General features: G+C 45.2%; 1 protein-coding gene across 2 annotated transcripts in view; it reads right to left on the bottom strand.

Annotated features, from left to right (window-relative positions):
* LOC115136092 (rho guanine nucleotide exchange factor 12-like) overlaps positions 1–27741 on the bottom strand; it is a 117432-nt gene that overhangs the window by 18311 nt on the left and 71380 nt on the right. For both annotated transcript variants that reach the window (XM_029671508.2, XM_065023789.1), the window contains exons 8-22: positions 25756–25833; positions 22523–22642; positions 21926–22048; positions 21518–21643; positions 21292–21390; positions 21009–21119; positions 20600–20698; positions 20098–20140; positions 19825–19930; positions 19339–19476; positions 11007–11039; positions 9366–9480; positions 8828–8933; positions 7689–7922; positions 6422–6575 (exon numbers count right to left, since the gene is read on the bottom strand). In XM_029671508.2, the coding sequence (XP_029527368.1) occupies positions 6422–6575; positions 7689–7922; positions 8828–8933; positions 9366–9480; positions 11007–11039; positions 19339–19476; positions 19825–19930; positions 20098–20140; positions 20600–20698; positions 21009–21119; positions 21292–21390; positions 21518–21643; positions 21926–22048; positions 22523–22642; positions 25756–25833 (1685 nt within the window). The remainder of the gene's footprint in view (positions 1–6421; positions 6576–7688; positions 7923–8827; positions 8934–9365; positions 9481–11006; positions 11040–19338; positions 19477–19824; positions 19931–20097; positions 20141–20599; positions 20699–21008; positions 21120–21291; positions 21391–21517; positions 21644–21925; positions 22049–22522; positions 22643–25755; positions 25834–27741) is intronic.

The raw sequence follows: 27741 nt of genomic DNA, 5'->3' as shown, positions 1-27741 counted from the left end.
CTACTGTCCCGTCGATGTGGATAGCGGGCTGCTCCCTCTGCTGTTTCCTGAAGTCCACGATCATCTCCTTTGTTTTGTTGACATTGAGTGTGAGGTTATTTTCCTGACACCACACTCTTGAGGGCCCTCACCTCCTCCCTGTAGGCCGTCTCATCGTTGTTGGTAATCAAGCCTACCACTGTAGTGTCATCTTTAAACTTGATGATTGAGTTGGAGGCGTGCATGGCCACGCAGTCATGGGGGAACAGGGAGTACAGGAGAGGGCTGAGAAGGCACCCTTGTGGGGCCCCAGTGTTGAGGATCAGCGGGGTGGAGATGTTGTTTCTTACCCTCACCACCTGGGGGTCGGCCCGTCAGGAAGTCCAGGACCCAGTTGCACAGGGCAGGGTCGAAAACCCAGTGTCTCGAGCTTAATGACGAGTTTGGAGGGTACTATGGTGTTAAATTCGGAGTAGTCGATGAACAGCATTCTCACATAGGTATTCCTCTTGTCCAGATGGGTTAGGGCAGTGTGCAGTGTGATTGCGATTGCGTCGCCTGTGGACCTATTGGGGCGGTAAGCAAATTGGAGTGGGTCTAGGGTGTCAGGTAGGGTGGAGGTGATATGGTCCTTGACTAGTCTCTCAAAGCACTACATGATGATGGAAGTGAGTGCTACAGGGCGATAGTCATTTAGCTCAGTTACCTTAGCTTTCTTGAGAACAGGAACAATGGTTGCCCTCTTGAAGCATGTGGGAACAGCAGACTGGGATAAGGATTGATTGAATATGTCCGTAAACACACTAGCCAGCTGGTCTGTGCATGCTCTGAGGACGCGGCTAGGGATGCCATCTGGGCCGGCAGCCTTGCGAGGGTGAACACGTTTAAATGTTTTACTCACGTTGGCTGCAGTGAAGGAGAGCCCACAGAATTTGGAAGCTGGCCCTGTCGGTGGCACTGTATTGTCCTCAAAGCGAGCAAATAATTTCTTTAGATTGTCTGGGAGCAAGACATCGTGGTCTGCGACGGGGCTGGTTTTCTTTTTGTAGTCCGTGATTGACTGTAGACGCTGCCACATACCTCTTGTGTCTGAGCCATTGAATTGCGACTCTACTTTGTCTCTATACTGACGCTTAGGTTGTTTGATTGCCTTGCGGAGGGAATAGCTACACTGTGTCTATTTGGTCATGTTTCTGGTCGCCTTGCCCTGATTAAAAGCTGTGGTTCGCGCTTTCAGTTTTGCGTGAATGCTGCCATCAATCCACGGTTTCTGGTTGGGGAAGGTTTTAATAGTCACTGTGGGTACAACATCATCGATGCACTTGCTAATAAACTCGCTCACGGAATCAGCGTATTCATCAATGTTATTGTCCGACGCTATGTGGAACATATCCCAATCCACGTGATCGAAGCAATCTTGAAGCGTGGAACCCGATTAGTCGGACCAGCGTTGAACAGACCTGAGCACGGGCGTTTCCTGTTTTAGTTTCTGTCTATAGGCTGGGAGCAACAAAATGGAGTCATGGTCAGGTTTTCCGGGGGAGGGCTTTGTATGCGTCTCGGAAATTAGAATAACAATGATCCAGGGTTTTGCAAGCCTGGGTCGCGCATTCGATATGCTGATACAATTTAGGGAGCCTTGTTTTCAGATTAGCCTTGCTAAAATCCCCAGCTACAATAAATGCAACCTCAGGATATGTGGTTTCCAGTTTACATAGAGTCCAATGAAGTTTGTTCAGGGCCGTCGATGTGTCTGCTTGGGGGACATATACATGACTGTGATTCTAATCGAAGAGAATTCTCTTGGTGGATCATGAGGTCGGCATTTGATTGTAAGGAATTCTAGGTCAGGTGAACAAAAGGACTTGTATGTTGTTATGATCACACCACGTCTCGTTAATCATAAGGCATACAACCCCACCCTTCTTCTTACCAGAGAGATGTTTGTTTCTGTCGGCGCGATGCGTGAAGAAATCAGGTGGTTGTACCGACTCTGATAACGTATCCCGAGAGAGCCATGTTTCCGTGAAACAGAGAATATTATAATCTCTTATGTCTCTCTGGAAGGCAACCCTTGCTCGGATTTCGTCTACCTTGTTGTCAAGACACTGGACATTGGCGAGTAGTATATTCGGGAGCGGTGCGTGATGTGCCCATCTACGGAGCCTGACCTGAAGACCACTCCGTCTGCCCCTTCTGCGGCGCAGTTGTTTTGGGTCGCCGGCTGGGATCTGATCCATTGTCCTGGGTGGTGGACCAAACAGAGGATCCGCTTCTGGAAAGTCGTATTCCTGGTTGGTGAGTTGACGTTGCTCTTATATCCAATCATTCCTTCAGGCTGTATGTAATAAAAACTTCAGATTTCCTGGGGTAACAATGTAAGAAATAATACATTAAAAAAAAATACTGCATAGTTTCCTGAGAACGCGAAGCGAGGCGGCCATCTCTGTCGGTGCCAGAAGTTTATAACTTCAACTGTCTAGGAAGGTCCACTGGCCATGATTCCACACCCCTATGTTTATACACCCGCTTCATATTAAGTTGTATATTTAGCAAAGTCTAATCAACACCTAGCTGTGTATATTCCACTGAAGATTGTTATAACAAGAGGTACACTATCAAAGTGTATCGCCTCTGTGGCCTGTGTGGTCTAACAGAGTCTGCATGGGTTCGAATCTGACCCCTGATGTCACGCCCTGGTCGAAGTATTTTGTGTTTATCTTCATTTATTTGGTCAGGCCAGGGTGTGGCATGGGTTTTTGTATGTGGTGTGTATGTATTGGGATTGTAGCTTAGTGGGGTGTTCTAGTTAGGTCTATGGCTGTCTGAAGTGGTTCTCAATCAGAGGCAGGTGTTTATCGTTGTCGCTGATTGGGAACCATATTTAGGCAGCCATATTCTTTGAGTGTTTCGTGGGTGATTGTCCTTAGTGTCCTTGTTCCTGTCTCTGTGTTAGTTTACACAAGTATAGGCTGTTTCGGTTTTCATTACGTTCTTTGTTTTGTAGTGTTTATAATTGATTCGTGTTTTACGTTTGTTTATTAAACATGGATCGCCATCTACACGCTGCATTTTGGTCCGACTCTCTTTCATCACAAGAGAATCGTTACAGAATCACCCACCACAAACGGACCAAGCAGCGTGTCAACAGGCAGGAGCAGCCCAAAGAGGAGATGCGTAAGAAGGATTTCTGGACATGGGAGGAAATCCTCGACGGGAGAGGACCCTGGGCTAAACCAGGGGAGTGTAGCCGCCCAAAGGTGCAGCAGGAGAAGAGGCAACAGGAGCAGCCCAAAGAGGAGTACAGTATGGAATATACTTCTTGGGAGGAGATAGACCGGTGGGCGGTCGACCCAGGGAATGTGCCGGAGCCCGCCTGGGATTCGATGGAGCAGTGCGCGGAAGGTTACAGGAGAATGAGGTTGGCGAAGCAAGCACGGCGGCGCGGACGGAAGCCCGAGAGTCAGCCCCAAAAATGTATTGGGGGGGGCTCACAGGGAGTAGGGCTACGCCAAGTAGGAGACCTGCGCAAACTCCCTGTGTTTACCGGGGGGCTAGAGAGACCGGGCAGGCACCGTGTTATGCAGTGGTGCGCACGGTGTCCCCAGTGCGGGTGCATAGCCCGGTGCGGTATATTCCAGCTCCTCGTATCGGCCGGGCTAGAGTGGGCATCGAGCCAGGTAAGGTTGGGCAGGCTCGGTGCTCAAGAGCTCCAGTGCGCCTGCACGGTCCGGTCTATTCAGTACCACCTCCACACCCCAGCCCTCCGGTGGCAGCTCCCCGCACCAGGCTTCCTGTGCGTGTCCTCGGTCCAGTACCACCAGTACCAGCACCATGCATCAGGCCTACAGTGCGCCTCGCCTCTCCAGCGCTGTCGGAGCCCTTCTCCTCTCCTGCGCTGCCGGAGTCTCCCGCCTGTTCAGTGCAGCCAGAGCCTTCCTCCTCTACAGCGCTGCTGGAGTCTCCTGCCTGTTCAGCGCAGCCTGAGCTGCCAGCCTGCATGGAGCAGCCAGAGCTGTCAGTCTGCATGGAGCAGCCAGAGCTGTCAGTCTGCATGAAGCAGCCAGAGCTGCCAGTCTGCATGGAGCAGCCAGAGCTGTCAGTCTGCAAGGAGCTGCCAGTCTGTAAGGAGCTGCCAGTCTGCAAGGAGCTGCCAGTCTGTAAGGAGCTGCCAGTCTGCAAGGAGCTGCCAGTCTGCATGGAGCAGCCAGAGATGTCAGTCTGCATGAAGCAGCCAGAGCTGCCAGTCTGCATGAAGCAGCCAGAGCTGTCAGTCTGCATGAAGCAGCCAGAGCTGTCAGTCTGCATGGAGCAGCCAGAGCTGTCAGTCTGCAAGGAGCTGTCAGTCTGCAAGGAGCTGTCAGTCTACACGGAGCAGCCAGAGCTGTCAGTCTGCAAGGAGCTGCCAGTCTGCAAGGAGCTGCCAGTCTGCAAGGAGCTGCCAGTCTGCACGGAGCTGCCAGTCTGCAAGGAGCTGCCAGTCTGCACGGAGCTGCCAGTCTGCAAGGAGCTGTCAGTCTGCAAGGAGCTGTCAGTCTGCATGGAGCAGCCAGAGCTGTCAGTTTGCATGAAGCAGCCAGAGCTGCCAGTCTGCATGGAGCAGCCAGAGCTGTCAGTCTGCAAGGAGCTGCCAGTCTGCAAGGAGCTGCCAGTCTGCAAGCAACTGCCAGTCTGCAAGGAGCTGTCAGTCTGCAAGGAGCTGTCAGTCTGTAAGGAGCTGTCAGTCTGCAAGGAGCTGCCAGTCTGCACGGAGCCGCCAGAGCTGCCAGTCTGTAAGAAGCCACCAGAGCTGTCAGCCTTCATGGAGCAGCCAGAGCCGCCAGTCAGCGTGGAGCAGCCAGAGCCGCCAGTCAGCATGGAGCAGCCAGATCTTTCAGTCTGCCAGGATCCGCCAGTCAGCCAGACTCTTCCAGATCTGCCAGTCAGCCAGGAACCGCCAGTCAGCCAGACTCTTCTAGATCTGCCAGTCTGCCAGACTCTTCCAGATCCGCCAGTCAGCCAGACTCTTCCAGATCTGCCAGTCAACCAGACTCTTCCAGATCCGCCAGTCAACCAGACTCTTCCAGTCTGCCAGGCTCTTCCAGATCCGCCAGTCAGCCAGACTCTTCCAGATCTGCCAGTCAACCAGACTCTTCCAGATCCGCCAGTCAACCAGACTCTTCTAGATCTGCCAGTCAGCCAGACTCTTCCAGATCTGCCAGTCAGCCAGACTCTTCCAGATCTGCCAGTCAACCAGACTCTTCCAGATCCGCCAGTCAACCAGACTCTTCCAGATCCGCCAGTCAACCAGACTCTTCCAGATCTGCTAGTCAACCAGACTCTTCCAGATCTGCCAGTCAACCAGACTCTTCCAGATCCGCCAGTCAACCAGACTCTTCCAGATCCGCCAGTCAGCCGGGATCTGCCAGAACTGCCAGTCGGCCAGGATCTGCCAGTCGGCCAGGATCCGCCAGTCAGCCAGGATCCGCCAGTCAGCCAGGATCCGCCAGTCAGCCAGGATCTGCCAGTCAGCCGGGATCTGCCAGTCAGCCGGGATCTGCCAGTCAGCCAGGATCTGCCGAAACCACCAGCCAGCCAGGATCTGGTAGATCCATCAACCCGCCTGAGCTTCCTCTCACTCCTGAGCTTCCTCTCACTCCTGAGCTTCCTCTCACTCCTGAGTTTCCTCTCACTCCTGAGTTTCCTCTCACTCCCGAGCTTCCTCTCACTCCCGAGCTTCCTCTCACTCCCGAGCTTCCCCTCAGTCCCGAGCTGCCTCAGTCCCGAGCTGCCTCTCAGTCCCGATCTGCTCCTCAGTCCAGTGGGGTTCTGGGTGAGGACTACTAGGCCATGGATGGAGGCGAGGGTGGACTATCCAAGGACGCGAGGAGAGGGGACTAAGACATTGAGTGAGTGGGGTCCACGTCCCGCGCCGGAGCCGCCACCATGGACCCTCCCTAGTGTTTTGAGGTGCGTTCGGGAGTCCGCACCTTAGGGGGGGGGGGTTCTGTCACGCCCTGGTCGAAGTATTTTGTGTTTATCTTCATTTATTTGGTCAGGCCAGGGTGTGGCATGGGTTTTTGTATGTGGTGTGTATGTATTGGGATTGTAGCTTAGTGGGGTGTTCTAGTTAGGTCTATGGCTGTCTGAAGTGGTTCTCAATCAGAGGCAGGTGTTTATCGTTGTCTCTGATTGGGAACCATATTTAGGCAGCCATATTCTTTGAGTGTTTCGTGGGTGATTGTCCTTAGTGTCCTTGTTCCTGTCTCTGTGTTAGTTTACACAAGTATAGGCTGTTTCGGTTTTCATTACGTTCTTTGTTTTGTAGTGTTTATAATTTATTTGTGTTTTACGTTTGTTTATTAAACATGGATCGCAATCTACACGCTGCATTTTGGTCCGACTCTCCTTCACCACAAGAGAACCGTTACACCTGAGACCATGAATTTGTTCCCGCCCTTACCTGTCACTTTCACGCTCCTCCTCCTGTAATTGGTCCAGGGTACAAGGGCTGAAGTCAAAGTGGGTGCTGGTTAGGTGGACCATCCCGTCCAGGGTGTCGCCTGAGTGGAGCCCGTCGGTGCTCAGTCTGGGCAGGGCAGAGGAGGGAGTGAGTCCTGGAGAGGAGAGAACAAAATAGGAGGAGAGGTCAGGGGTTGTAAATAAAAAGTATCTCAGAGTAGGAGTGCTGATCTATGATCAGGTCCCCATTGTCCATGTAATCTTATTTTCGTTGTGATCTAAAAGACAAGACCGATCCTAAATCAGCATTTCTACTCTAAGACACTTGATACATATGACCCCAGAGGGAGGCTCTTACATTAGAACAGTCCAAGGTTAATGGGCTAATGTCCCTCTCCAGGTGGATTAATAATGTTCCATTCAATTCTACCAAGGCTTATGTCCTTCTCCAGGTGGATTAATGAAGTTCAATTACATTTTAGCAGGGTGAATGTCCCTCTCCATGTGAATTAATAAAGTTATATTCTACGTCCAACCAGAGCCAATATGGTCCTAAGCAATATGACGAAGGCTCACGTAAGTTTCTTCATTCTGAAGGTCAAACCAGATCTCCATGGAAAAGAAGTGCGTAAGTCAACAGTTGTCTTATCGTGCGGTAGAACAAGCTCAAGACTAGAGATACGCTATAATCTAAAAGCAGTGCAAAAATAATATCTGCACTACACACAGCAGATGTTTCAAAAAGAAAATAGAGAGGGGTCGTTTCGACAGATCATATGCAGACAAAGCCTAGACGACGTTCTGAAAACAAGGCCTCCCCCCAATTAGGAATAAACAAGAAAAAGCCAAAGAAAGCAATTGTGTTCCAAAAGGCTGGGCCACTGTAAGCCGGGCTAAGCCAGTGTAAAAGAGTCCTGACAACAAAAGGCCAAGGAGAAAACATGTCTGAGAGGAGGGAAATGGATGACAGAACAAAAGCAAACAGACAACGTGGGGAGGAAAGAAAGCGAGGAAGCCAGCTTGGAGGGAAAACATGAAGACAGAAAGAGAGAGCGAGAGAGAGTGAGAAAAGACGTATGGATTATACTGAATGAGGTGAGTCCACCCATCAAATATATAGCTATTTGGAAAAGCACTAAAGCGCTATACTGTATGACACAATTCTTTACCTTCTATCATTATTTGAGAGAAGTGGAGAGGAAAAGGCAGATATGAAGAAACAGTAAGGAGGAAAGGCATAGGTTGGGGGAGAGAGGATGGGTCCTTACCCGAGTCAGAGTCGCGTCCCGTCGGGTCGGAGCCCTGGCTGGCTGGGGCACTGTGGGGGGGCGGTGCGATGTAGGCCAAGGGGTGGGTGGCCGCGTCAGAACCTGGATCGCTGAATTGGCTGCGGGCACGGATGCCGCCTGCCGAGAATTCTGGTTGCTCGAAGACGCTGAGGGCGGGCTGGGAGAGCTGCTTCTGGGGGCCCCGATGCTTGTTCAACTCCATGGCCTTACTGACTGCACACACAGATATAAGCCAAACGAGAGTCAGTAGCTCACACAGCCATGCACAGCCACACAGCCACACACACATCTCCAAACCCAGAGCTCAGGGAGAAAGAAGGAGCAGCAGCTATGAAGAGGGAGGGGGCTTGAGACAAACCACAGTGGCTTGGCTGATACAATACAGATATAGATCAACTAGATCTACTAGATTGGCCAATTGGTTGAGAACGGCAAAGTAGCAATGTTATAGCAAAATGGTCCATATCTTCCTCATTTCTAAATGGACATCTGATCAAATGAAAAGGAGCAGTATGGAAATACAGATGTATTTATCTCAATATGAAATCATATTTTTTTTTAAATCATCACACTGATTAAGTGCAATACTTATTATACTTGTAAAAATGTTTTAGTCATGATACATAAATGTCTCCCAAGGCTCTTTGAACATGTAAATGAGTGTGTGTGCAAGTCTAAAATATGTATATCTATGGAGGGAGCAGCACAACGTAATGGGGAGCTGGCCCACACAACTCCAGACAGGCACTTCCTGTTGCGGAAGTCCACAATCTCCTTACAGAACTGGATGTGAGATGTAATGTGTCTGAGCCTGAACACAACACCACTAGCTTCTGTTCTCAGTGCAATACCAGGGCTATACATTCCCTTGAACTAAGTTCAAATATCCACACCTGCATACTACTGGTGATGTATTGGACATGCATATTAGGTAAATGCTAGTGTGGATATTGGCACATAGGGATGTGCGTTGTTATTTTTGTATATAAAAAAGTGTCACTACAGAGCCTGTTACACATCTCAAACTAACCATTACCGTTTTTTTTTGCGTTCCAAACTGGCACACTAGGAGGGAACTGTTAAGTGTACTACGTCCATTTGTACTCTTCCACACTTACTTGAAGCTGAGTCCACGCGGCTGGGCCGCCGAGGAGGGCCGAGGATGCTGGGAAAGCGAGGCTTCTTCACCTTCTCCTCCCCCTCTTTCTCAGGTTTGATGCTCTTCTGTTCCACCGAACAAAACACATACAAACTGCCCAGTCAGAGAATTTTAAAAGGGGATCACTTTCAGTAGGCAAATGTTGTAGAACGTTGAAGATAGACATGTCATGAATAGAGCTGCCGTGATTCCTTATTATACATATTCTACATGTCAATGAGGCATGTTTGTTTTATGCTATTTTTATCTGGAAGTTGCACAATATTGTTCCCTACTGAACGCTACCCTGGAAAGCTGCTAACAAGTGAGACACTATGTCACCATACTTGTTACCAAGAAAAAACTCATACTAAGAAGTAAAACGGTGCCGCTGTGTGAAGAAACTGAATAATTTATGCTACATTAAATTAGAGTTTCTACAAGCTGTAAAAGACCCCGGCATTGTGCTCAAATACATCATTGATGCATCAAGCATCAAGTATGTGTGTGTGTTGTACCTTGATCTTGGGCAGGAAGTTGATGCGGACTCGTTTGGGCTCTAGGCTACGTGGTTCCTTTACTTTCACCCCCAGGTGTTTCATATAGGTGAGGATGACATACTGCATAGTAGTGCTGCAACACAATACACTATTTATTAATTGTTTATATTACCATTAACCCAGGACAGCCTACTTTATCTTAATATAAAATCATTTAAATCATCATATTGATGATATTATTATACTTAGAAAAACAGTTCTGATACATAAATGTCTCCCAAGGCTCTTTGAAAACAGTAATTCTAATAGGACACATGTTATCAATCACTAGAAGCACATGTGAGGAAAATCGAATGAAAAGGTTAGGAAACTGACCTAATCAGTTTTTACTAATCGCCCTATTCCATTCATATTGTCAGAACAGGGTCGTGTTAATTAGGGCGTGTAAAGGAAAACATTTTGCAACTAAAAACAAAAATATTTTTTTCACAAGACCAGGTAGTCCCTCCCCACATCGGTCTGTTTTCTACCATTTGGTACTAATGAACACCACCCTGGCACAACTCAAAGTGTGTAGTACCACAGATCTCCAACAGATGGAGGCAGATGACACTTTTAAAAACTTGTATTTAACCTTTTATTTAACTAGGCAAGTCATTACGCTATGACGTAATGGCAGACACGATGCGTCCTAAACGGCACCCAATTTGGTAGTGCATAATAGTGCATAATATAGAGAATAGGGTGCCAGTTAGGTTACTGAATATGAGTCCCATGTCACTTCAACAGCTCTTCTCACAGCATGGATAGAAACAACATGCTGATGGAATTCACATATTAGAAATATGCAGCCACAACATGAGCCATTCCCCAAATAGACCACACAACATTGTGCATGCACGCACGCACACACCATCTGTCCTAGCACAGAGAAGAAGAACCCTTAGTCAGAACAGAACGCCGGTTAGCCATATGGGATATGAACCACTATCATATAATCTGTGTGCTAACTACATGCGACTGAAAATAGTGGAAAGAAATGGTTTAGAGTATTAAACCAAGAGAACATAATTACAATACGCGTGGACTTCCGATCAGGACTGTATACACAAAGCATCTGATAGTAGGTGTGGTGATCTAGGATCAGGTCCCCCCTGTCAATATAATAATAAACATCAACCAAAAGGGGAAATGATCTTAGATCAGCACTCCTACTCCGACAGGTTATGTGAATACAGGCCCAGATAGTGTGGGTGTTTCACCTCGACCTTCACAAGTAATTCAACTCATACACAACCACTGTGTGACCACACACACTCACTTGAATTCATTCAACAATCAACACGCTACTTCCCCAGCAAACGTTCTAAACTCTAGTATGAAAACAGACCTATCCTCGTCAAATTCTGACATTAAGTGGTTAGTTACTTTAACATCAGGGGTCGGCAACAGGTGGCCCGCAGGGAATTTTTGGGGCCCTCAAGCAAAACAGGAAATCTGTACGAAATAATCATTTTCAAATGCAATCTCTTATTGAGCTTAGTTGTGGTCAATATGCAGTGTACAAATTATTATAATGATGTTGTCTCCCCCCCCAACCATCCACTGACAAAAATCTAGTTGCCAACCTCTGCTTTAGATAAAAAAATCCCCCCTTACCACTTCTCCTCTTCTGTGGGCTGTGACGTCAGCCTGGAAGAAGAGAAACAAATAATAGGGTTAAGTGACACACACACACGTGTAAGCGCGCGCACACGCACACGCACACACACAACAATAAGCAGTTTCAATTCTACTTCAAATATACAAATGTGTAGTCTGCTTGTACAATGGTAATGCAGTTCTATTAGCCCATGTTTAATATCTTAATTAGTCATTATGTGATTCCTCACATCCTATCTCCTCGCCTCCTTCTCAACTGTATTGGAGGAGAAGATCCAAGGTCCCTTTATTCTGACCTTTTTCTCCAATAGGTTTTGAGAAGGATGAGAGGAGAGAGGATGTGAAGAATCAAAAGAAAGATTCGTTGAGAAACAGCCCATGACTGGCGAGCTTTCTGGCACAAAATGGCTGCCGTGCATCATCCAGGTGGGTGCTACACATTGGTGCTACACATTGGATCTCGTCACGGTATCTCTGTGCATTCAAATTGCCATAGATAAAATACATTTGTGTTCATTGTCCGTAATTTATGCCTGCTCATACCATAACCCCACCGCTGCGATGGGGCATTCTGTTCACAACGTTGACATCAGCAAACCGCTCACCCACACAATGCTAAACACATGGTCTGCAGTTGTGAGGGGGTGTTACTGCGAAATTCTCTAAAACAACATTGAAGGCGGCTTATGGTAGAGAAATTATTAATGAATTCTCTGGCAACAGCTTTGGTAGACATTCATGCAGCCAACATACCAATTGTACGCTCCCTCAGAACTTGAGACATCTGTGGCATGGTGTTGTGTGACAAACCTGCACATTTTAGAGTGGCCTTTTATTGTCCCCAACACAAGGTGCACCTGTGTAATGATCATGTTATTTAATCAGCGTATTGATATGCCACACCTGTCAGGTGCATTGATTATCTTGGCAAAGGAGAAGTGCTCACTAACAGGGAATAAGCTTTTTGTGCATATGGAACAATTCTGGTATCTTTTATTTCAGGTTATGAAACCAACACTTTACATGTTGTGTTATTTTTTTTTCTCAGTGTAGAATAATGTAGGATCTATGTGATGCTTAGGTTTTTTTCTGTTAAAGGCCCAAAATATTCACAAGGCAATTTCAAAAGGCCAAAATCTGCATGTGCTTGCGCATGTCAAAACATTGCTAACTAGTAGCTACAGTCTATCCCGTAACGGCTTAAACCTTCACACTGGCATCAACACTAAACAGGTGAGTGCAGGTAAGAGAGACGGTCTTGGGAGAGTGAGATGATATCAGTGGTCTTGAAAGTACGAGTGTGTGTCTCTGTCTGTCTCTGTCGTCTGTCTTTGTATGTCTGTCTGTCTGTCTGTCTGTCTGTGTCTGTGTGTTTGAGAGAGAGAGAGCGATAATATCTAACTTGTATCTATCTTAATCCCTGTAATCTGTACAGTTTGGCGTGTTTGAGGCCCAGAGAGTGGAGACACGCAAGCACTCACTGACCTGGAAATAATTCCCAGAAATGGCATGTGTATGTGGTACAATTTCTTCTCCACACACACGGTAACTGGAACAACAGAGTGGTTCCATGTCATTTCAGTAAGCCATGACACCTAGGGACCGCACAGTTATTCTAATATTTTAATATCCCAACAGATGTTAGATTTCGAATAATTGCGAGAGTATTCAGATTTCTTTTTAATCATAAGTCTATTTCAACAAGGAAAAGTATTTGTCTAAATTAAGTATGTGACATTGCTACACACAAGGATATACCATGACATTAGATATTATTAATTGGCGGCAGGGTAGCCTAGTGGTTAGAGCGTTGGACTAGTAACTGAAAGGTTGCAAGTTCAAATCCCCGAGCTGACAAGGTACAAATCTGTCCTTCTGCCCCTGAACAGGCAGTTAACCCACTGTTCCTAGGCCGTCATTGAAAATAAGAATTTGTTCTTAACTGACTTGCCTAGTAAAATAAATAAATAAAAATTCAATAAATAAAAAACTTTTCAATTAATTTGTATGATGTGTGCCCCATAAAATGACATAGCATAGTAGCCTACACAGGCTTCACATGTTTGTTGTTATTGTCGGCCATTCAAAATGGCACTGTCTATAGTCAGTGGCTCCATGTGTACTAAGCAATGTGTGAGATCTCTAATCAATGCAACATGGAATTACAATGACTTTTTATTTAAACCTTATTTTACCAGGTAGGTTGACTGAAACCACATTCTCATTTACAACAACGACCTGGGGAATAGTTACAGGGGAGAGGAGGGGGATGAATGAGCCGATTGGAAGCTGGGGATGATTAAGTGGCCATGATGGTATGAGGGCCAGATTGGGAATTTTAGCCAGGACACCTGGGTTAACACCCCTACTCTTACGAAAAGTGCCATGTGATCTTTAGTGACCTATTTAACATCCCATCCAAAAGATGGCACCCAACACAGGGCAATGTCCCCAATCACTGCCCTGGGGCATTGAGATTTTTTATGTTTTTAGACCAGAGGAAAAAGAGTGCCTCCTTCTGTCCCTCCAACACCACTTCCAGCAGCATCTAGTCTCCTATCCAGGACCAACCCTGCTCAGCTTCAGAAGCAAGTCAGCAGTGGGATGCAGGGTGGTATGCTGCTGGCCAATTACAGTATTAAGTTAGTTAAATGAGATGGAGAAAGCTATAACTAAAAGAAACTATCAGGTAGGCTGTTGTTTAACAGCCTATCAGGCCAATCTTGATGTGATTGGCCTGACTGAAACATGGCTTAAGCCTGATGAATTTACTGTGTTAAATGAGGCCTCATCTCCTGGTTACAATAGTGACCATATCCCCCATGCATCCTGCAAAGGAGGAGGTGTTGCTAACATTTACGATAGCAAATTTCTATTTACAAAAAAAAACTAAGTTTTCATCTTTTGAGCTTCTAGTCATGAAATCTATGCAGCCTACTCAATCACTTTTTATAGCTACTGTTTACAGGCCTCCTGGGCCATATACAGCGTTCCTCACTGAGTTCCCTGAATTCCTATCGTACCTTGTAGTCATAGCAGATAATATTAAACATTTTGGTGATTTTAATATTCACATGGAAAAGTCCACAGACCCACTCCAAAAGGCTTTCGGTGGCATCATCGACTCAGTGGACCTACTCACTGTCACAGTCATACTCTGGACCTAGTTTTGTCCCATGGAATAAATGTTGTGGATCTTAATGTTTTTCCTCATAATCCTGGACTATCTTATTACGTTTGCAATCTCTTGATACAATGATGAAAATTGTAGAGGACCTCAGTGTTACTCTGGACCCTGATCTCTCTTTTGACAAACATATCAAGACTGTTTCAAGGACAACTTATTTCCATCTACATAACATTGCAAAAATCAGAAACTTTCTGTCCAAAATTGATGCAGAAAAATTAATCCATGCTTTTGTTACTTCTAGGTTAGATTACTGCAATGCTCTACGTTCCGGCTACCCGGATAAAGCACTAAATAAACTTCAGTTAGTGCTAAATACGGCTGCTAGAATCTTAAACTATAACCAAAAAATGTGATAATATTACTCCAGTGCTAGCCTCCCTACAATGGCTTCCTGTTAAGGCAAGGGCTGATTTCAAGGTTTTACTGCTAACCTACAAAGCATTACATGGGCTTGCTCCTACCCTTCTTTCCGATTTGGTCCTGCCGTACATACCTACACATACGCTACGGTCACAAGACGCAGGCCTCCTAATTGTCCCTCGAATTTCTAAGCAAACAGCTGGAGGCAGGGCTTTCTCCTATAGAGCTCCATTTTTATGGAATGGTCTGCCTACCCATGTGAGAGACGCAGACTCGGTCTCAACCTTTAAGTCTTTACTGAAGACTCATCTCTTCAGTAGGTCATATGATTGAGTTGGGTTGTGCCGTGGCGGAGATCTTTTTGGGCTATACTCGGCCTTGTCTCAGGATGGTAAGTTGGTGGTTGAAGATATCCCTCTAGTGGTCTGGGGGCTGTGCTTTGGCAAAGTGGGTGGGGTTATATCCTGCCTGTATGGCCCTGTCTGGGGGTATCATCGGATGGGGCCACAGTGTCTGCTGATCCCTCCTGTCTCAGCCTCCAGTATTTATGCTGCAGTAGTTTATGTGTCGGGGGGCTAGGGTCAGTCTGTTATATCTGGAGTACTTCTCCTGTCTTATCCGGTGTCCTGTGTGAATTTAAGTATGCTCTCTCTAATTCTCTCTTTCTCTCGCTCTTTCTCTCTCTTGGAGGACCTGAGCCCTAGGACCATGCCTCAGGACTACCTGGCACGATGACTCCTTGCTGTCCCCAGTCCACCTGGCCGTGCCGCTGCTCCAATTTCAACTGTTCTGCCTGTGGCACCTGTTTTCAACTCTCTAGAGACAGAAGAAGCAGTAGAGATACTCTGAATGATCGGCTATGAAAAGCCAACTGACATTTACTCCTGAGGTGCTGACTTGTTGCACCCTCGACAACTACTGTGATTATTATTATTTCACCATGCTGGTCATGTATGAACATTTGAACATCTTGGCCATGTTCTGTTATAATCTCCACCCGGCACAGCCAGAAGAGGACTGGCCACCCCTCATAGCCTGGTTCCTCTCTAGGTTTCTTCCTAGGTTTTGGCCTTTCTAGGGAGTTTTTCCTAGCCACCGTGCTTCTACACCTGCATTGCTTGCTGTTTGGGGTTTTAGGCTGGGTTTCTGTACAGCACTTTGAGATATCAGCTGATGTCATAATCGTTGTAGACAAAGACAGGAAGTGCAGAAAAGTAGGCTCAATTACTTTTAGCCTAGATAGCTAGCGAGGTAGCTGGCTAACATAGCTGGATATCTTAGCTAGCATCTTTACATCGATTTGATGCAGTCAAGACAGGCACTACCAGATGGGATGACAGATAGCCTATGAAATCTATACATTTGTCTAACTAGCAGGAGTCTGTATTGCTACTCTCTCTCTCTCTCCCGCTCCTGTGTAAAACTCACCGGCATCCAAGTTGAGCAGGCTGCGCAGCAAGACAAGTTCCCAAGTTTAAACAAAGTTGTTTTTATTTTTGTATTATGTACTTCGTCTATCAGGATATTCCCCTAAAATCAGTTGTGGCTTTTGCCAATTTTTTCAATTTCTTCCTCATTATACTTATTAAATATTATCCGAATACTGTAAATTAAAATAGCCAATTTGGGTGCAATCGATTAGCTTGATTTCTCAGAGACCAAATTATATTTCAACAAAATAATGTTTCAGAAAAGTCATTTGTATCTGTTACAGAAACAGTGTTGTTGGGTGTTAAAATCTTATTTCTTGTGCTTTTTGAGGTTGAACGACCCAACACTCCTTTCACCTCTAACCTACAACTTATAACATTACCAGAGTAGATAATCCTTATGGCGCTGATAACATCATCTTCCTGTGATTGTAATGGCATGTGTGTGTACGTGAGTGACAAAGAATGTGTGTGTGTGCAAGAGAGAGAACGAGAGAGAAAGAATGTGCATCGTGCACTACACTTGCCTCCTGTCTATCTCGAAGTGGAAAACAGAGACCTGACTCGTGTCGTGTTATCACTCAATCATCTTGATGATGCTGGTTTGTGTGTGTGTGTGTCTGATGAGGCAGCACACATGATGGAGCAGTGACTGTCTGTTGAGGAAAAGGCTGTCTTACCATAGTGAGCTAGGTTATAGGACTACATGGGCTGGATAGAAGCAGTTTATAGTCTTCAGAACTGGATAATAATTGTTTTATTTCCTTCTTAAAAGAATACTATAATATTCCCTTCCCGCATGGATAATTTCTTTCATAATAACCTTAAACCTGATGAAACTTGTCAATCAAATTTTTCTATTTTAACTCACTATCGAGTTCCAAACTGTCTCTGGAAGCAACATCAGCACAAGAACTGCTTGTCGGGAGCTTCATGAAATGGGCTTCCATGGCCGAGAAGCCGCACACAAGCCTAAGATCACCATGCGCAATGTCAAGCTTTGGCTGGAATGTGTAAAGCTCACCACCATTGGACCCTGGAGCAGTGGAAACGCGTTCTCTGGAGAAATGAATCACGCTTTACCATCTGGCAGTCTGACGGAATGTGGGTTTGGCGGATGCTCGAATGCATAGGGCCAACTCTAAAGTTTGGTGGAGGAGTAATAATGGTCTGGGCCTGCTTTTCATGGATCAGGCTAGGCCCCTTAGCTCGAGTGAAGGGAAATCTTAACGCTACAGCATACAATCACATTCTAGACGATTTTTTGCTTCCAACTTTGTGGCAAGAGTTTGGGGAAGGACCTTTCCTGTTCACCATGACAATGCCCCCATGCACAAAGCGAGGTCCATACAGAAATGGTTTGTTTTGATCGGTGTGGAAGAACTTGACTGGCCTGCTCAGAGCCCTGAGATCAACCCCATCGAACACCTTTTGGATGAATTGGAAGACTGCGAGCCAGGCCTTATCTCCCAACATCACTAATGCTCTTGTGGCTGAATGGAAGCTAGTCCCTGCAGCAATGTTCCATCATCTTGTGGAAAGCCTTCCCAGAAGAGTGAAGGCTGTTATAGCAGCAAAGGGGGTCCAACTCCATATTAATGCCCATAATTTTGGAATGAAATGTTCAACAAGCAGGTGTCCATATACTTTTAGTCATGTAGTGAACCTTAAGTTTTTAGGCTATTCAAATAATGAGATGTAACTCTGTAACATTCATCGTTTGATATGGAGGAAGCCCTGCATAAAACAATGAAGCGTAGCCTTCAGTCTTATTCATAGCCAATCGAATGGAGATGAAAGGGAATATAGGCTAGACAAAAAGATAGCGGAGTGTCCAGGGATGAGCAACTTTGATAGGGCCACAAACAAATCTGAACTCACCCCCTCTCCCACACACATTTTAGTGACCCCCCTCTTCACAGTGGAGAGAACATTTTTACATTTTAGAGTTAAGTTTGTGCAATTCTACACACTTCTACACACAAAGATGAAAATGATCTGTTTTACTGACTAATAAAATCAATGGGGCTCCCCAGCCGGTTATTCAACCATGATAATGCCGCAAAACTAACTTAGCAATCTAAAAGAAAAAGTGCTGACATGGCTAATTGACTTTACTATAAGTGACTGACATAACAAGATAAAAATTGCTGATGCACAGCCAAATTGCACCTTGTGTATTCCACTATTCTAACTCATAACAGTGAGTTAAGACCCACACAGTTCCTAAAAAATATATGTTTTTTCACTTCTGGGGGGGGGGGGGGGGGTTTGCCCATCCCGGTTATAGCCTAATGCAGTGCCATCAGTTTTGCCACCAAAGCCCCATATACCACCCATCACTGCGACCTGTACTCTCTCGTTGGCTGGCCCTCGCTTCATACTCGTCGCCAAACCCACTGGCTCCAGGTCATCTACAAGACCCTGCTAGGTAAAGTCCCGTCTTATCTCTGCTCGCTGGTCACCATAGCTGCACCCACCCGTAGCATGCGTTCCAGCAGGTATATCTCACTTGTCACCCCCAAAGCCAATTCCTCCTTTGGCCGCCTCTCCTTCCAGCTCTCTGCTGCCAATGACTGGAACAAACTACAAAAATCTCTGAAACTGGGAAAACTTATCTCCCTCACTTGCTTTAAGCACCAGCTATCAGAGCAGCTCACAGATCACTGCACCTGTACATAGCCCATCTATAAATAGCCCAAACAACTACTCCATCCCCTACTGTATTTATTTATGTTGCTCCTTTGCACCCAAGTATTTCTACTTTGCACACTCATCTACTGTCAAATCTACCATTCCAGTGTTTTATATTGTATTTACTTCGCCACCATGGCCTATTTATTGCCTTTACCTCCCTTATCTCACCTCATTTGCTCACATTGTATATCAACTTATTTTTCTACTGTATTATTGACTGTATGTTTGTTTTACTCCATGTGTAACTCTGTGTTGTTATATGTGTCGAACTGCTTTGCTTTATCTTGGCCAGGACGCAGTTGTAAATGAGAACTTGTTCTCAACTTAACTACCTGGTTAAATAAAGGTGAAATAAAATAATTATCTGCTCTGGCCTACATTCTCCTCTTGCATTCTGTATATAACATATTTATTGAAATAGGCTATAGCAAAGAATAGGCAAATTGCTGGGAATGTCACGTGTGTTCTTCCCTGTTGTGCGCTGAGACACTCCGTTTTTTCCTGCGCAGTACCAGTCAAGTTCAAATAGGCTAAACCATTGTCTGTCACATCACTTTCTCGTCACCATCGACGATCGCTGTTAATCATCGTCGATACACAATATTATCGTAATATCGCCCAAACCTAGTGTGCATGTATTGCAGGGACTTACAGAACCTCCTCTATCTTGGAGATGATGTGTTCGGCACAGGAGCGTTCTCTCTCCAGCGACACGCGGTCTCTCACCCTCTCTGTGTCCAGCTTAGCCAGCTCCCCTTCTGCGAGGGTCAGACCCATGCTACGCTTCTGCCTGTAGACACACACTCACACACAGATGCACGGACACACAGATGCACAGACACACGCACACACACGCACACACACACAGAGACAGATCCACACCACATACACAGACACACGCACAGACAGATACACACAGGCAGAGAGAAGATTTTGCAATTTTATAATCCATGAGGAAATATGACATCAAAGCATCATTATGTGCACATCATCTTTGAGAAGTGTGAGTTTGTGCACGTGTGTGGTTGTGGTGTGCGTGTATGGTATGTGTGTGAGACCGTGCGAGTGTGTCTGTGTACGTATGAGTGTTTCTGCCTGAATGTGTGTGTGTGTGTGTGTGTGTGTGTGTGTGTCTGACCTGAAGTCCTCTAGGTTCCTCTGGATGTCTGGTAGCAGTGTGTCCTGTAACAGCTGTATGTAAGGTCTGTGCAGTTCCTCTGGGATCAGCTCAGGTCTCCGCCGCTCTGGGAACACACAACAGCATGTTTGCCAACACACACACACACTCAGTTTGAAGCAGTCTCCCTTTTTTGGAAACATTCTAATCAATTACACTAGACAATACACTACTGCATTGCTAAAACTGTTGCTAAACTAATACAAGACATGAGAGGAGTAAGTAATAACTCACCTAGTTCAGAGGTCATAGACTCAGGCACAGCTACTTTCAGATTCTGCAAGGGGGAAAAACAGTTCTCAGCTAAAACAAAAAGCTAAAAGAGAGACCTTCTGCAATACAACCACAACAATACCCTTTCCTCTCCTTCATCCACCACGCCAGATAAAGAGTGTACATTTAAAATGATCCTAATTATCTGAAAGGAGATTAAAACCCAACAGTCAGACTTCTTCCAGCAGAAGCACACCACTTGTGAAGGAACTGTCCAGACACGCTCACAAGATGGTGCTGGGGTTTTAAAAAGTTTGGTAGTCAATGCCCCAGACACAGACACTGGTGTCACCTATCTATTCTATACCCGTGTGTGCCCATGTCAAATCCCATTTAAAATACTTTAGCTGAGCCAAAAGTTACAGTCTTCTTTGTGTGTGTGTGTCCCTTTACTTGCGCATATGTGTGTGTGTGAATGCATGTGTGCTTGTACATAATGTGTGTGCACAAGTGTGTGTCTTACCGCTGCTCGGTCCATAAAGAAAGTATGGAAATCCATGAAGATCCGTCTGGTCTCTTTGGAGTTGGTCTGCTTGTACAGGTCAGCATAAAGGTAGCATAGCTGGGAGAGAATCAGAGCCAGTTAGCTCTAAACTACTGACCAAAGCATTCTGGGGTCAAACCACCAAAGTGCTAAAGAGTAACTGCTGTACCCTAATTAGAAAATATCAGCGTTCATTAGGGGCTGCAAAATGTGCCCAAATTTCTGGAAAACCTGTGAATTTTGTGACAGTTACAGTAATGTTGCATGCCTAGAGCTCAAGCAGTAGCTACTATGGATGTACTTTATGAATGGTGTGAATGAGTGTAAGAGTATGTGTCTGTTAGGCAGGCATTTTGTTTTGGTGTGTGTCTGTGTGTGGTTGACTTACCAGAGGTGCAGGGTCAAACTGAGAGACCACGTGATGGAGGAAGGCGGCCAAGTGAGCGGGCCGAGACTTGAGCAGCTCTATACTCTGAAAACAACTACACTGACCGTTGATCTGAGAGAGAGAGAGATCAACAGAAAGGTAAAGTTGAGTAAGAGAGAGACATTAAGAAAATGAGACAGAAACAGACAGGAGAGAAATAGAGAGAGAGAGAGAGAGAGAGAGAGAGTATAGAGATACTCAGTCAGCCAATCAGACAGACAGACAAACAGTTGTCTAGCAGTACCTGTTCCTGCTCTGTGTCAAAGTAGTCGTCCTCTGCTCCGATTATCTGGGGGTTGAGACGGGAGAAGGGGCTGCCCACACTGGACTGGAAGTTACAGTTCTGATTCACATACACACACACACAGAGAGACAAGGTGTTAGTGCAATGATGGGACTCACATGCACACACACTCACGAACTGGGCTATTGCAAACAACAAATATACAGTGTGTGTGTGTGAGTCTCACCAGGTCCGCCGTGTCCTCTGTGTCAGGCGAGGGGCAGGAGTTGAGGCTCTCTCGGGGGGTGGTCTTTGGGCTGTGGCAGGGCGTCTCTCTTTGGCACGGATTCTCAGGGAGGGGACTGGGAGACACCTGACATAAAAAGACCCACACACCAGTCACATATTACATTGGCCAGTCTCTGATTTTGAACGGGCATCGTGGTATCCAATTTTCTCAAACGAAAGCATTGAGGAAAATAGGACTTGGAATGTCAGTTTCTTCCTGATTTGACTGAATTGAAATGGAAAACACCCCAACCCTGGTTCCAGTACAATGGTATTCTGTTGAGAATACCAGTTCACATATAATTGTCATGTAAGGACAATCTGGTGGTGATAATAACAGACAGGCTAGTTGGCCAGGTTGACTCACAGCGTTATTGGTCCAGGGCCCGTCGCTGCTGCTTTCTCCCTGCGAGGAGGGGGTCTGCTCTCCATCGGCTGCCTCAATGCCCCCCTCCTCCACCTCACCGTCCTGGTGGGAGAGGGAGCCATCCTGAAAACACACAGAATCATGTGTGACAGGCCAGACAGTAACTGGGCTGTCCCTTTGAGAGTGTGTGTCCCATGTCAATAAAGCCCTTGACTTGAGAGAGAGAATGACCGTTTTAGAAAGAGAGACAGAAACAGAGAGAGAGAGACAGTGAGAGAGAGCGAGAGAGATAGAGAGACACAGTGAGAGTGAGACAGCGAGAGAGAGCGAGACAGTGAGAGTGAGTGAGTGAGAGACAGTGAGTGAGTGAGAGACAGTGAGTGAGTGAGAGACAGTGAGAGAAACAATGAGAGAGAGTGAGAGAAACAGTGAGAGCAAGAGAGACTGTGTGTCTATGAGAGAAAGTGTTTGTGTGTGCTCCTAAGCTTGATTATTTGAATCAGCTGTGCTATGGAAAAAAAACTAAATGTGCACCCCTTGGGGCCTCGAGGACTGAGTTTGGGAAACCCTGGTATACATACGTATGTGTGTGTATACCTGAGGTGTGCCTGTGGCTTTGCTGAGCTGGCTCTGCAGCAGAGGAATGTGTTTCTTGGCCTCCTGGATGTCCTTCAGTAGTTTCGCTGTGGGGTTCCTGCTGTACACTTCCTTCATAGCCTGGACATGACACACAGGACACATTATAGGAGAGGACACAGGAGGGAGGCTGGGAGGGAGGTGTGTGTGTGTGCACATGTGTATGTGTACGAGTCTGCGTGCATGTCTGTGTATGTGTCCAGTTGGCATGGTCCTAGTTCTATTTCATGGTCAGTCATAGGAGGAAGTGAAACTAAGAGGGTGAGATGTAGTCAGTGTTTGAGTGGTTACCATGGTAGAGTATCTGTTTAGTGGTAAGAATGATTGGCTTCGATGGTACAGGGTCGTATTCATTAGGGCACATGGTAGCAAAACATTTTGTAACAGAACACAAAAACAAACGTTTCTTAATGTTCTGGTTGCCTCTCCCTGTTCAGTTCATTTTCTTCCATTTAGTGCCTGATGAACACGAACCAGAGGAAGAGAAGAAATGGCTCACGAAAGACTTGAGGATTGTGGAAGAACTTGTTTATTTTTGCCCATCCATCCTTCCATTCCTCCCTTACCCACCACTGCAACAGGGCTGTGTTCATTCGTCGCAAAACAGAAAACTGCTTGAGTTCTGGGGAGGTACTACCCAAAGACGTTCAATAAGCAACTCTCATCTCACATTCTGTTGCAAAACGTCTTGTTATGGTGTGTCCTAATAAACACGACCCGCAGCTCAGCTACACCACTAAAAGCTACTTTAAAGTTTTGACAGCTAACCTGTTTAGCATTGAAATGGGAGGCAGGCGCTCACACTCCCCAGAGAGACAAAGCAGGCATCAATAGAGGCCCCACAGGGGACTTAAACACAAACACACTAATGAGAATTAATTAACTTTGCCTTCATTCAATGCTTTCCAGGAAACTCAGTGAGTATTCCACGCTAAACTGGAATGATGCCACTGCTATTGTCACGTTTGTCGTATGAAGGAGACCAAGGCACAGCGTGGTATGCGTACATTCTCTTTATTAAAAGAATGAACACAGAACAAACTAACAAAATAACAAACGAACCGTGACACAATACAACATAGTGCTGACAGGCAACTACACATAGTCAAGATCCCACACCAGAAAGTGGGGAAAAGGCCTGCCTAAATATGATCCCCAATCAGAGACAATGATAATCAGCGGTCTCTGATTGGGAACCATATCAGGCCAACATAGATATACAAAAACCCCTAGACCTACAAAAACCCTAGACATACAAAAAAAACTAGATTACCCACCTTAGTCACACCCTGACCTAACCAAAATATATAGAAAACAGAGATATCTAAGGTCAGGGCGTGACAGCTACGAATGCTGCTAGGAAATGTAGTTTACGAAAGTTCAGTCAGTAAGGCTGGTCTGAATGGATCATCACTTTTCATTCATCTAACTCATATAATTCATATAATTCACATCGCTTCCTATCTCACTCATCAGCATAGCAGATATTTACAGGGTACAGCCAAAAGAGGAATGGCCACCCCTCAGAGCCTTGTTCCTCTCTAGTTTTCTTCCTAGGTTCCTGCTTCTACACCTGAATTGCTTGCTGTTTGGGGTTTTAGGCTGGATTTCTGTATAAGCACTTTGTAACATCTGCTGATGTAAAAAGGGTTTAATAAATACATTTGATTTGAATTGATTTGATAATGTTACCTCATTAGCTTAGCGTCACATCTCTCCTCCTATACTATTAGCAAGCATTCACCTATTAACTTCAGTCTATGAGCATTGAACACTAAGGTAATTCCACCACAGTTGCTGATTAACCTATGGGCTAACGTGCGCTATTATCACTTTCCTTTTTTTCAACCAATGGGAATGAATCTAGGGGAGTATTTACAGTGAGCTCCAAATGTATTGGGACAGTAACACGTGCTGTTGTTTTGGCTCTGCCCTCCAGCACTTTGGATTTGAAATGATACAATGACTGTGAGGTTAAAGTGCATACTGCCAGCTTTAATTTGAGGGTATTTTTTATCCATATTGAGTGAACCATTGAGGAATTACAGCACTGTTTGTACATAGTCCCCCCATTTTAGGGAACCAAAAGTATTGTGACAGATTCACTTATATGTGTATTAAAGTGGTAATAGTTAGGTATTTGGTCCTATAATCATAGCACGCAATGACTACATCAAGCTTGTGACTACAAATTTGTTGGATGCATTTGTTTGTTTTGGTTGAGTTTCCGATTATTCTCTGCCCAATAGAAATTAATGGTAAATAATGTATTGTGACATTTTGGAGTCACTTTTATTATATATAAGAATGGAATAGGTTTCTAAACACTTCTACATTAATTTGGAGGCTATCATTATTACAGATGATCCTGAATGAATAGTGAATAATTATGAGTGAGCAAGTTACAGACACACAAATACTATAGCCCCAAGACATGCTAACATCTCACCATTACAATAATAGGGGAGGTTAGCCAAAACAACAGAAAATGTGTCACTGTCCCAATTCTTTTGGAGCACACTGTATATGTCAACGCAAACCTTGTGTCTCCCACCACAGTCTTCCAACGACCTTCTACCTCCCCACCACCACTAAAAGAAGGTCCGTCATCGGATCCCCGTTCTCCCGGGAGGATTCAATGCCAGCTGCCCAGCATTGGGCAACCTGTCCTCACCATCTGGCTCTGAGGAGCTTTCCTCTGAGACGAGGCCTACCTCAAACTATTCAATAAAATTCCATATTGTATTCTGTATTTGTTGTTATTCAGTTAAGCCTGTACTCGATTGAACTGAAGCATGTTGCAAATTAACATAATGAATGTGCAGAAACGTGTAATGACATCATTAAGATAAAGCATTTATGGGTGATCCACTTCAATGATGAGCATTTGATGACAATTTAATGTGTGAATGATTTTAATTTCATCTGGGCCCGTAGTCATATAGCGTCTAATAGCAGGAGCGCTGATCTAGGATCAGTTGTACATTTTGATAATGAATAAGATCAAATGTACAAGAACCTCATTCTAGATCAGCACTCCTACTTTGTCTGAGATGATTTATGAGTGTAGCAGCATAGAAAAACCTGCATTCACTCTTTCAAATCAAAGAAACAAAGTTCGACTGACTGACTGTCTCATCTCCTCATGTAGAAACCTTCAGAGTATGGTGACACTGTGTTTGTGTGTGTCTTGCCTGTAAATCCCCCTGCTCCTTGGTCAGCATCTTCTGTAAGATGTCCACCTTCTGGCTGTGAAGTGCGTTATTCTCCTCCTGAGGGACCAACGCCAAAAATGAATAATAAGAACTTTGTTCGCTTGGGGACTTCACTGACGTGCAGCAGAGGGAGAATGGCAGCTTTGACATAGGTTTAACTGGAAATAGAGGAAACTAGTGAGAAGAGAAAGTGAAAGAGGCAGAGTGAGTGTGGATACTGAGGTGGGAAGGAGAAGGGGGAGTGAAGAACGGAAGTGGAACTGTGGAGAGAGAGGAGAACGAGGGCAACAGGAAAAACAGAAAGAGAGAGAGAAGACAGAGAGGGGCAGATATAGACAGAGAGGGAGACAGAGGGACCAAGAGAAAAAAAAGATATACAGTACCAGTCAAAAGTTTGTACACACCTACTCATTCAAGGATTTTTCTTTATTTGACTATTTTCTACACTGTAGAATACTAGTGAAGACATCAAAACTATGAAATAACACATATGGAATCATGTAGTAACAAAAAAGTGTTAAACAAATCAAAATAGATGTTGTATTTGGGATACTTCAAAGTAGCCACACTTTGCCTTGATGACGGCTTAGCACACTCTTGGCATTCTCTCAACCAACAGTCTCGAAGGAGTTCCCACATACGCTGAGCACTTGTTGGCTGCTTTTCCTCCACTCTGAGGTCCAACTCATCCCAAACCATTTCAATTGGGTTCAGGTCTGGTGATTGTGGCGGCCAGGTCATCTGATGTAGCACTACACCACATCCCTTCTTGGTCAAATAAACCTTACACAGTCTGGAGGTGTTTTGGGTCATTGTCCTGTTGAAAAACAAATGATAGTCCCACTAAGCGCAAACCAGATGGGATGGAGTGTCGCTGCAGAATGCTGTGGTATCTATGCTGGTGAAGTGTGCCTTGCCTTCTAAATAAATCACAGACAGTGTCACCAGTAAAGCACCATCACCCTCCTCCTCCATGCTTCACGGTGGGAACCACACATGCAGAGATCATCCGTTTATCTACTCTGCATCTCACAAAGACACAGCGGTCAAATTTGGTTTCATCAGACCAAAGGATAGATTTCCACTAATGTCCATTGCTTGTGTTTCTTGGCCCAAGCAAGTCTCTTCTTATTATTGGTGTCCTTTAGTAGTGGTTTCTTTGCAGCAATTCAACCATGAAGGCCTGATTCACACAGTCTACTCTGAACAGTTGATGTTGAGATGTGTCTGTTACTTGAATTCTGTGAAGCATTTATTTGGGCTGCAATTTCTGAGGCTGGTAACTCTAATGAACTTATCCTCTGCAGCAGAGGTAACTCTGGGTCTTCCTTTCTTGTGGCGGTCCTCATGAGAGAAACTTTCAAAGTTCTTTACCTTTTCTGGATTGACTTAAAGTAATGATGGACTGTCATTTATCTTTGCTTATTGAGATGTTCTTGCCATAATATGGACTTGGTCATTTACCAAATAGGGCTATCTTCTGTATACCACCCCTACCTTGTCACAACACAACTGATTGGCTCAAATGCATTAAGAAGGAAATAAATTCCACAAATTAACTTTTAACAAGGCACACCTGTTAACTGAAATGCATTCCAGGTGACTACCTCATGAAGCTGGTTGAGAGAATGCCAAGAGTGTTCAAAGCTGTCATCAAGACAAAGGGTGGCTACTTTGAATAATGTCAAATATTAAATATATTTTGATTTGTTTAACACTTTTTTGGTTACTACATGATTCCATATGTGTTATTGAATAGTTTTGATGTCTTCAATATTTTTCTGCAATGTAGATAATAGTAAAAATAAAGAAAAACCCTGGAATGAGTAGGTGTGTCCAAACTTTTGGCTGGTACTGTATATAAAATGAGAGAGTGTCTGAAATGGCACCCCACTCCCTATAGAGCACACTACTTATTCTATAGAGTACACACCTTATCCTATAGAGTACACTACTTATTCTAGA

The sequence above is a fragment of the Oncorhynchus nerka genome, linkage group LG10 (genome assembly GCF_034236695.1).
Source record: "Oncorhynchus nerka isolate Pitt River linkage group LG10, Oner_Uvic_2.0, whole genome shotgun sequence".
NCBI lineage: Eukaryota > Metazoa > Chordata > Actinopteri > Salmoniformes > Salmonidae > Oncorhynchus > Oncorhynchus nerka.
This window is presented reverse-complemented; position numbering and strand designations above follow the sequence as displayed.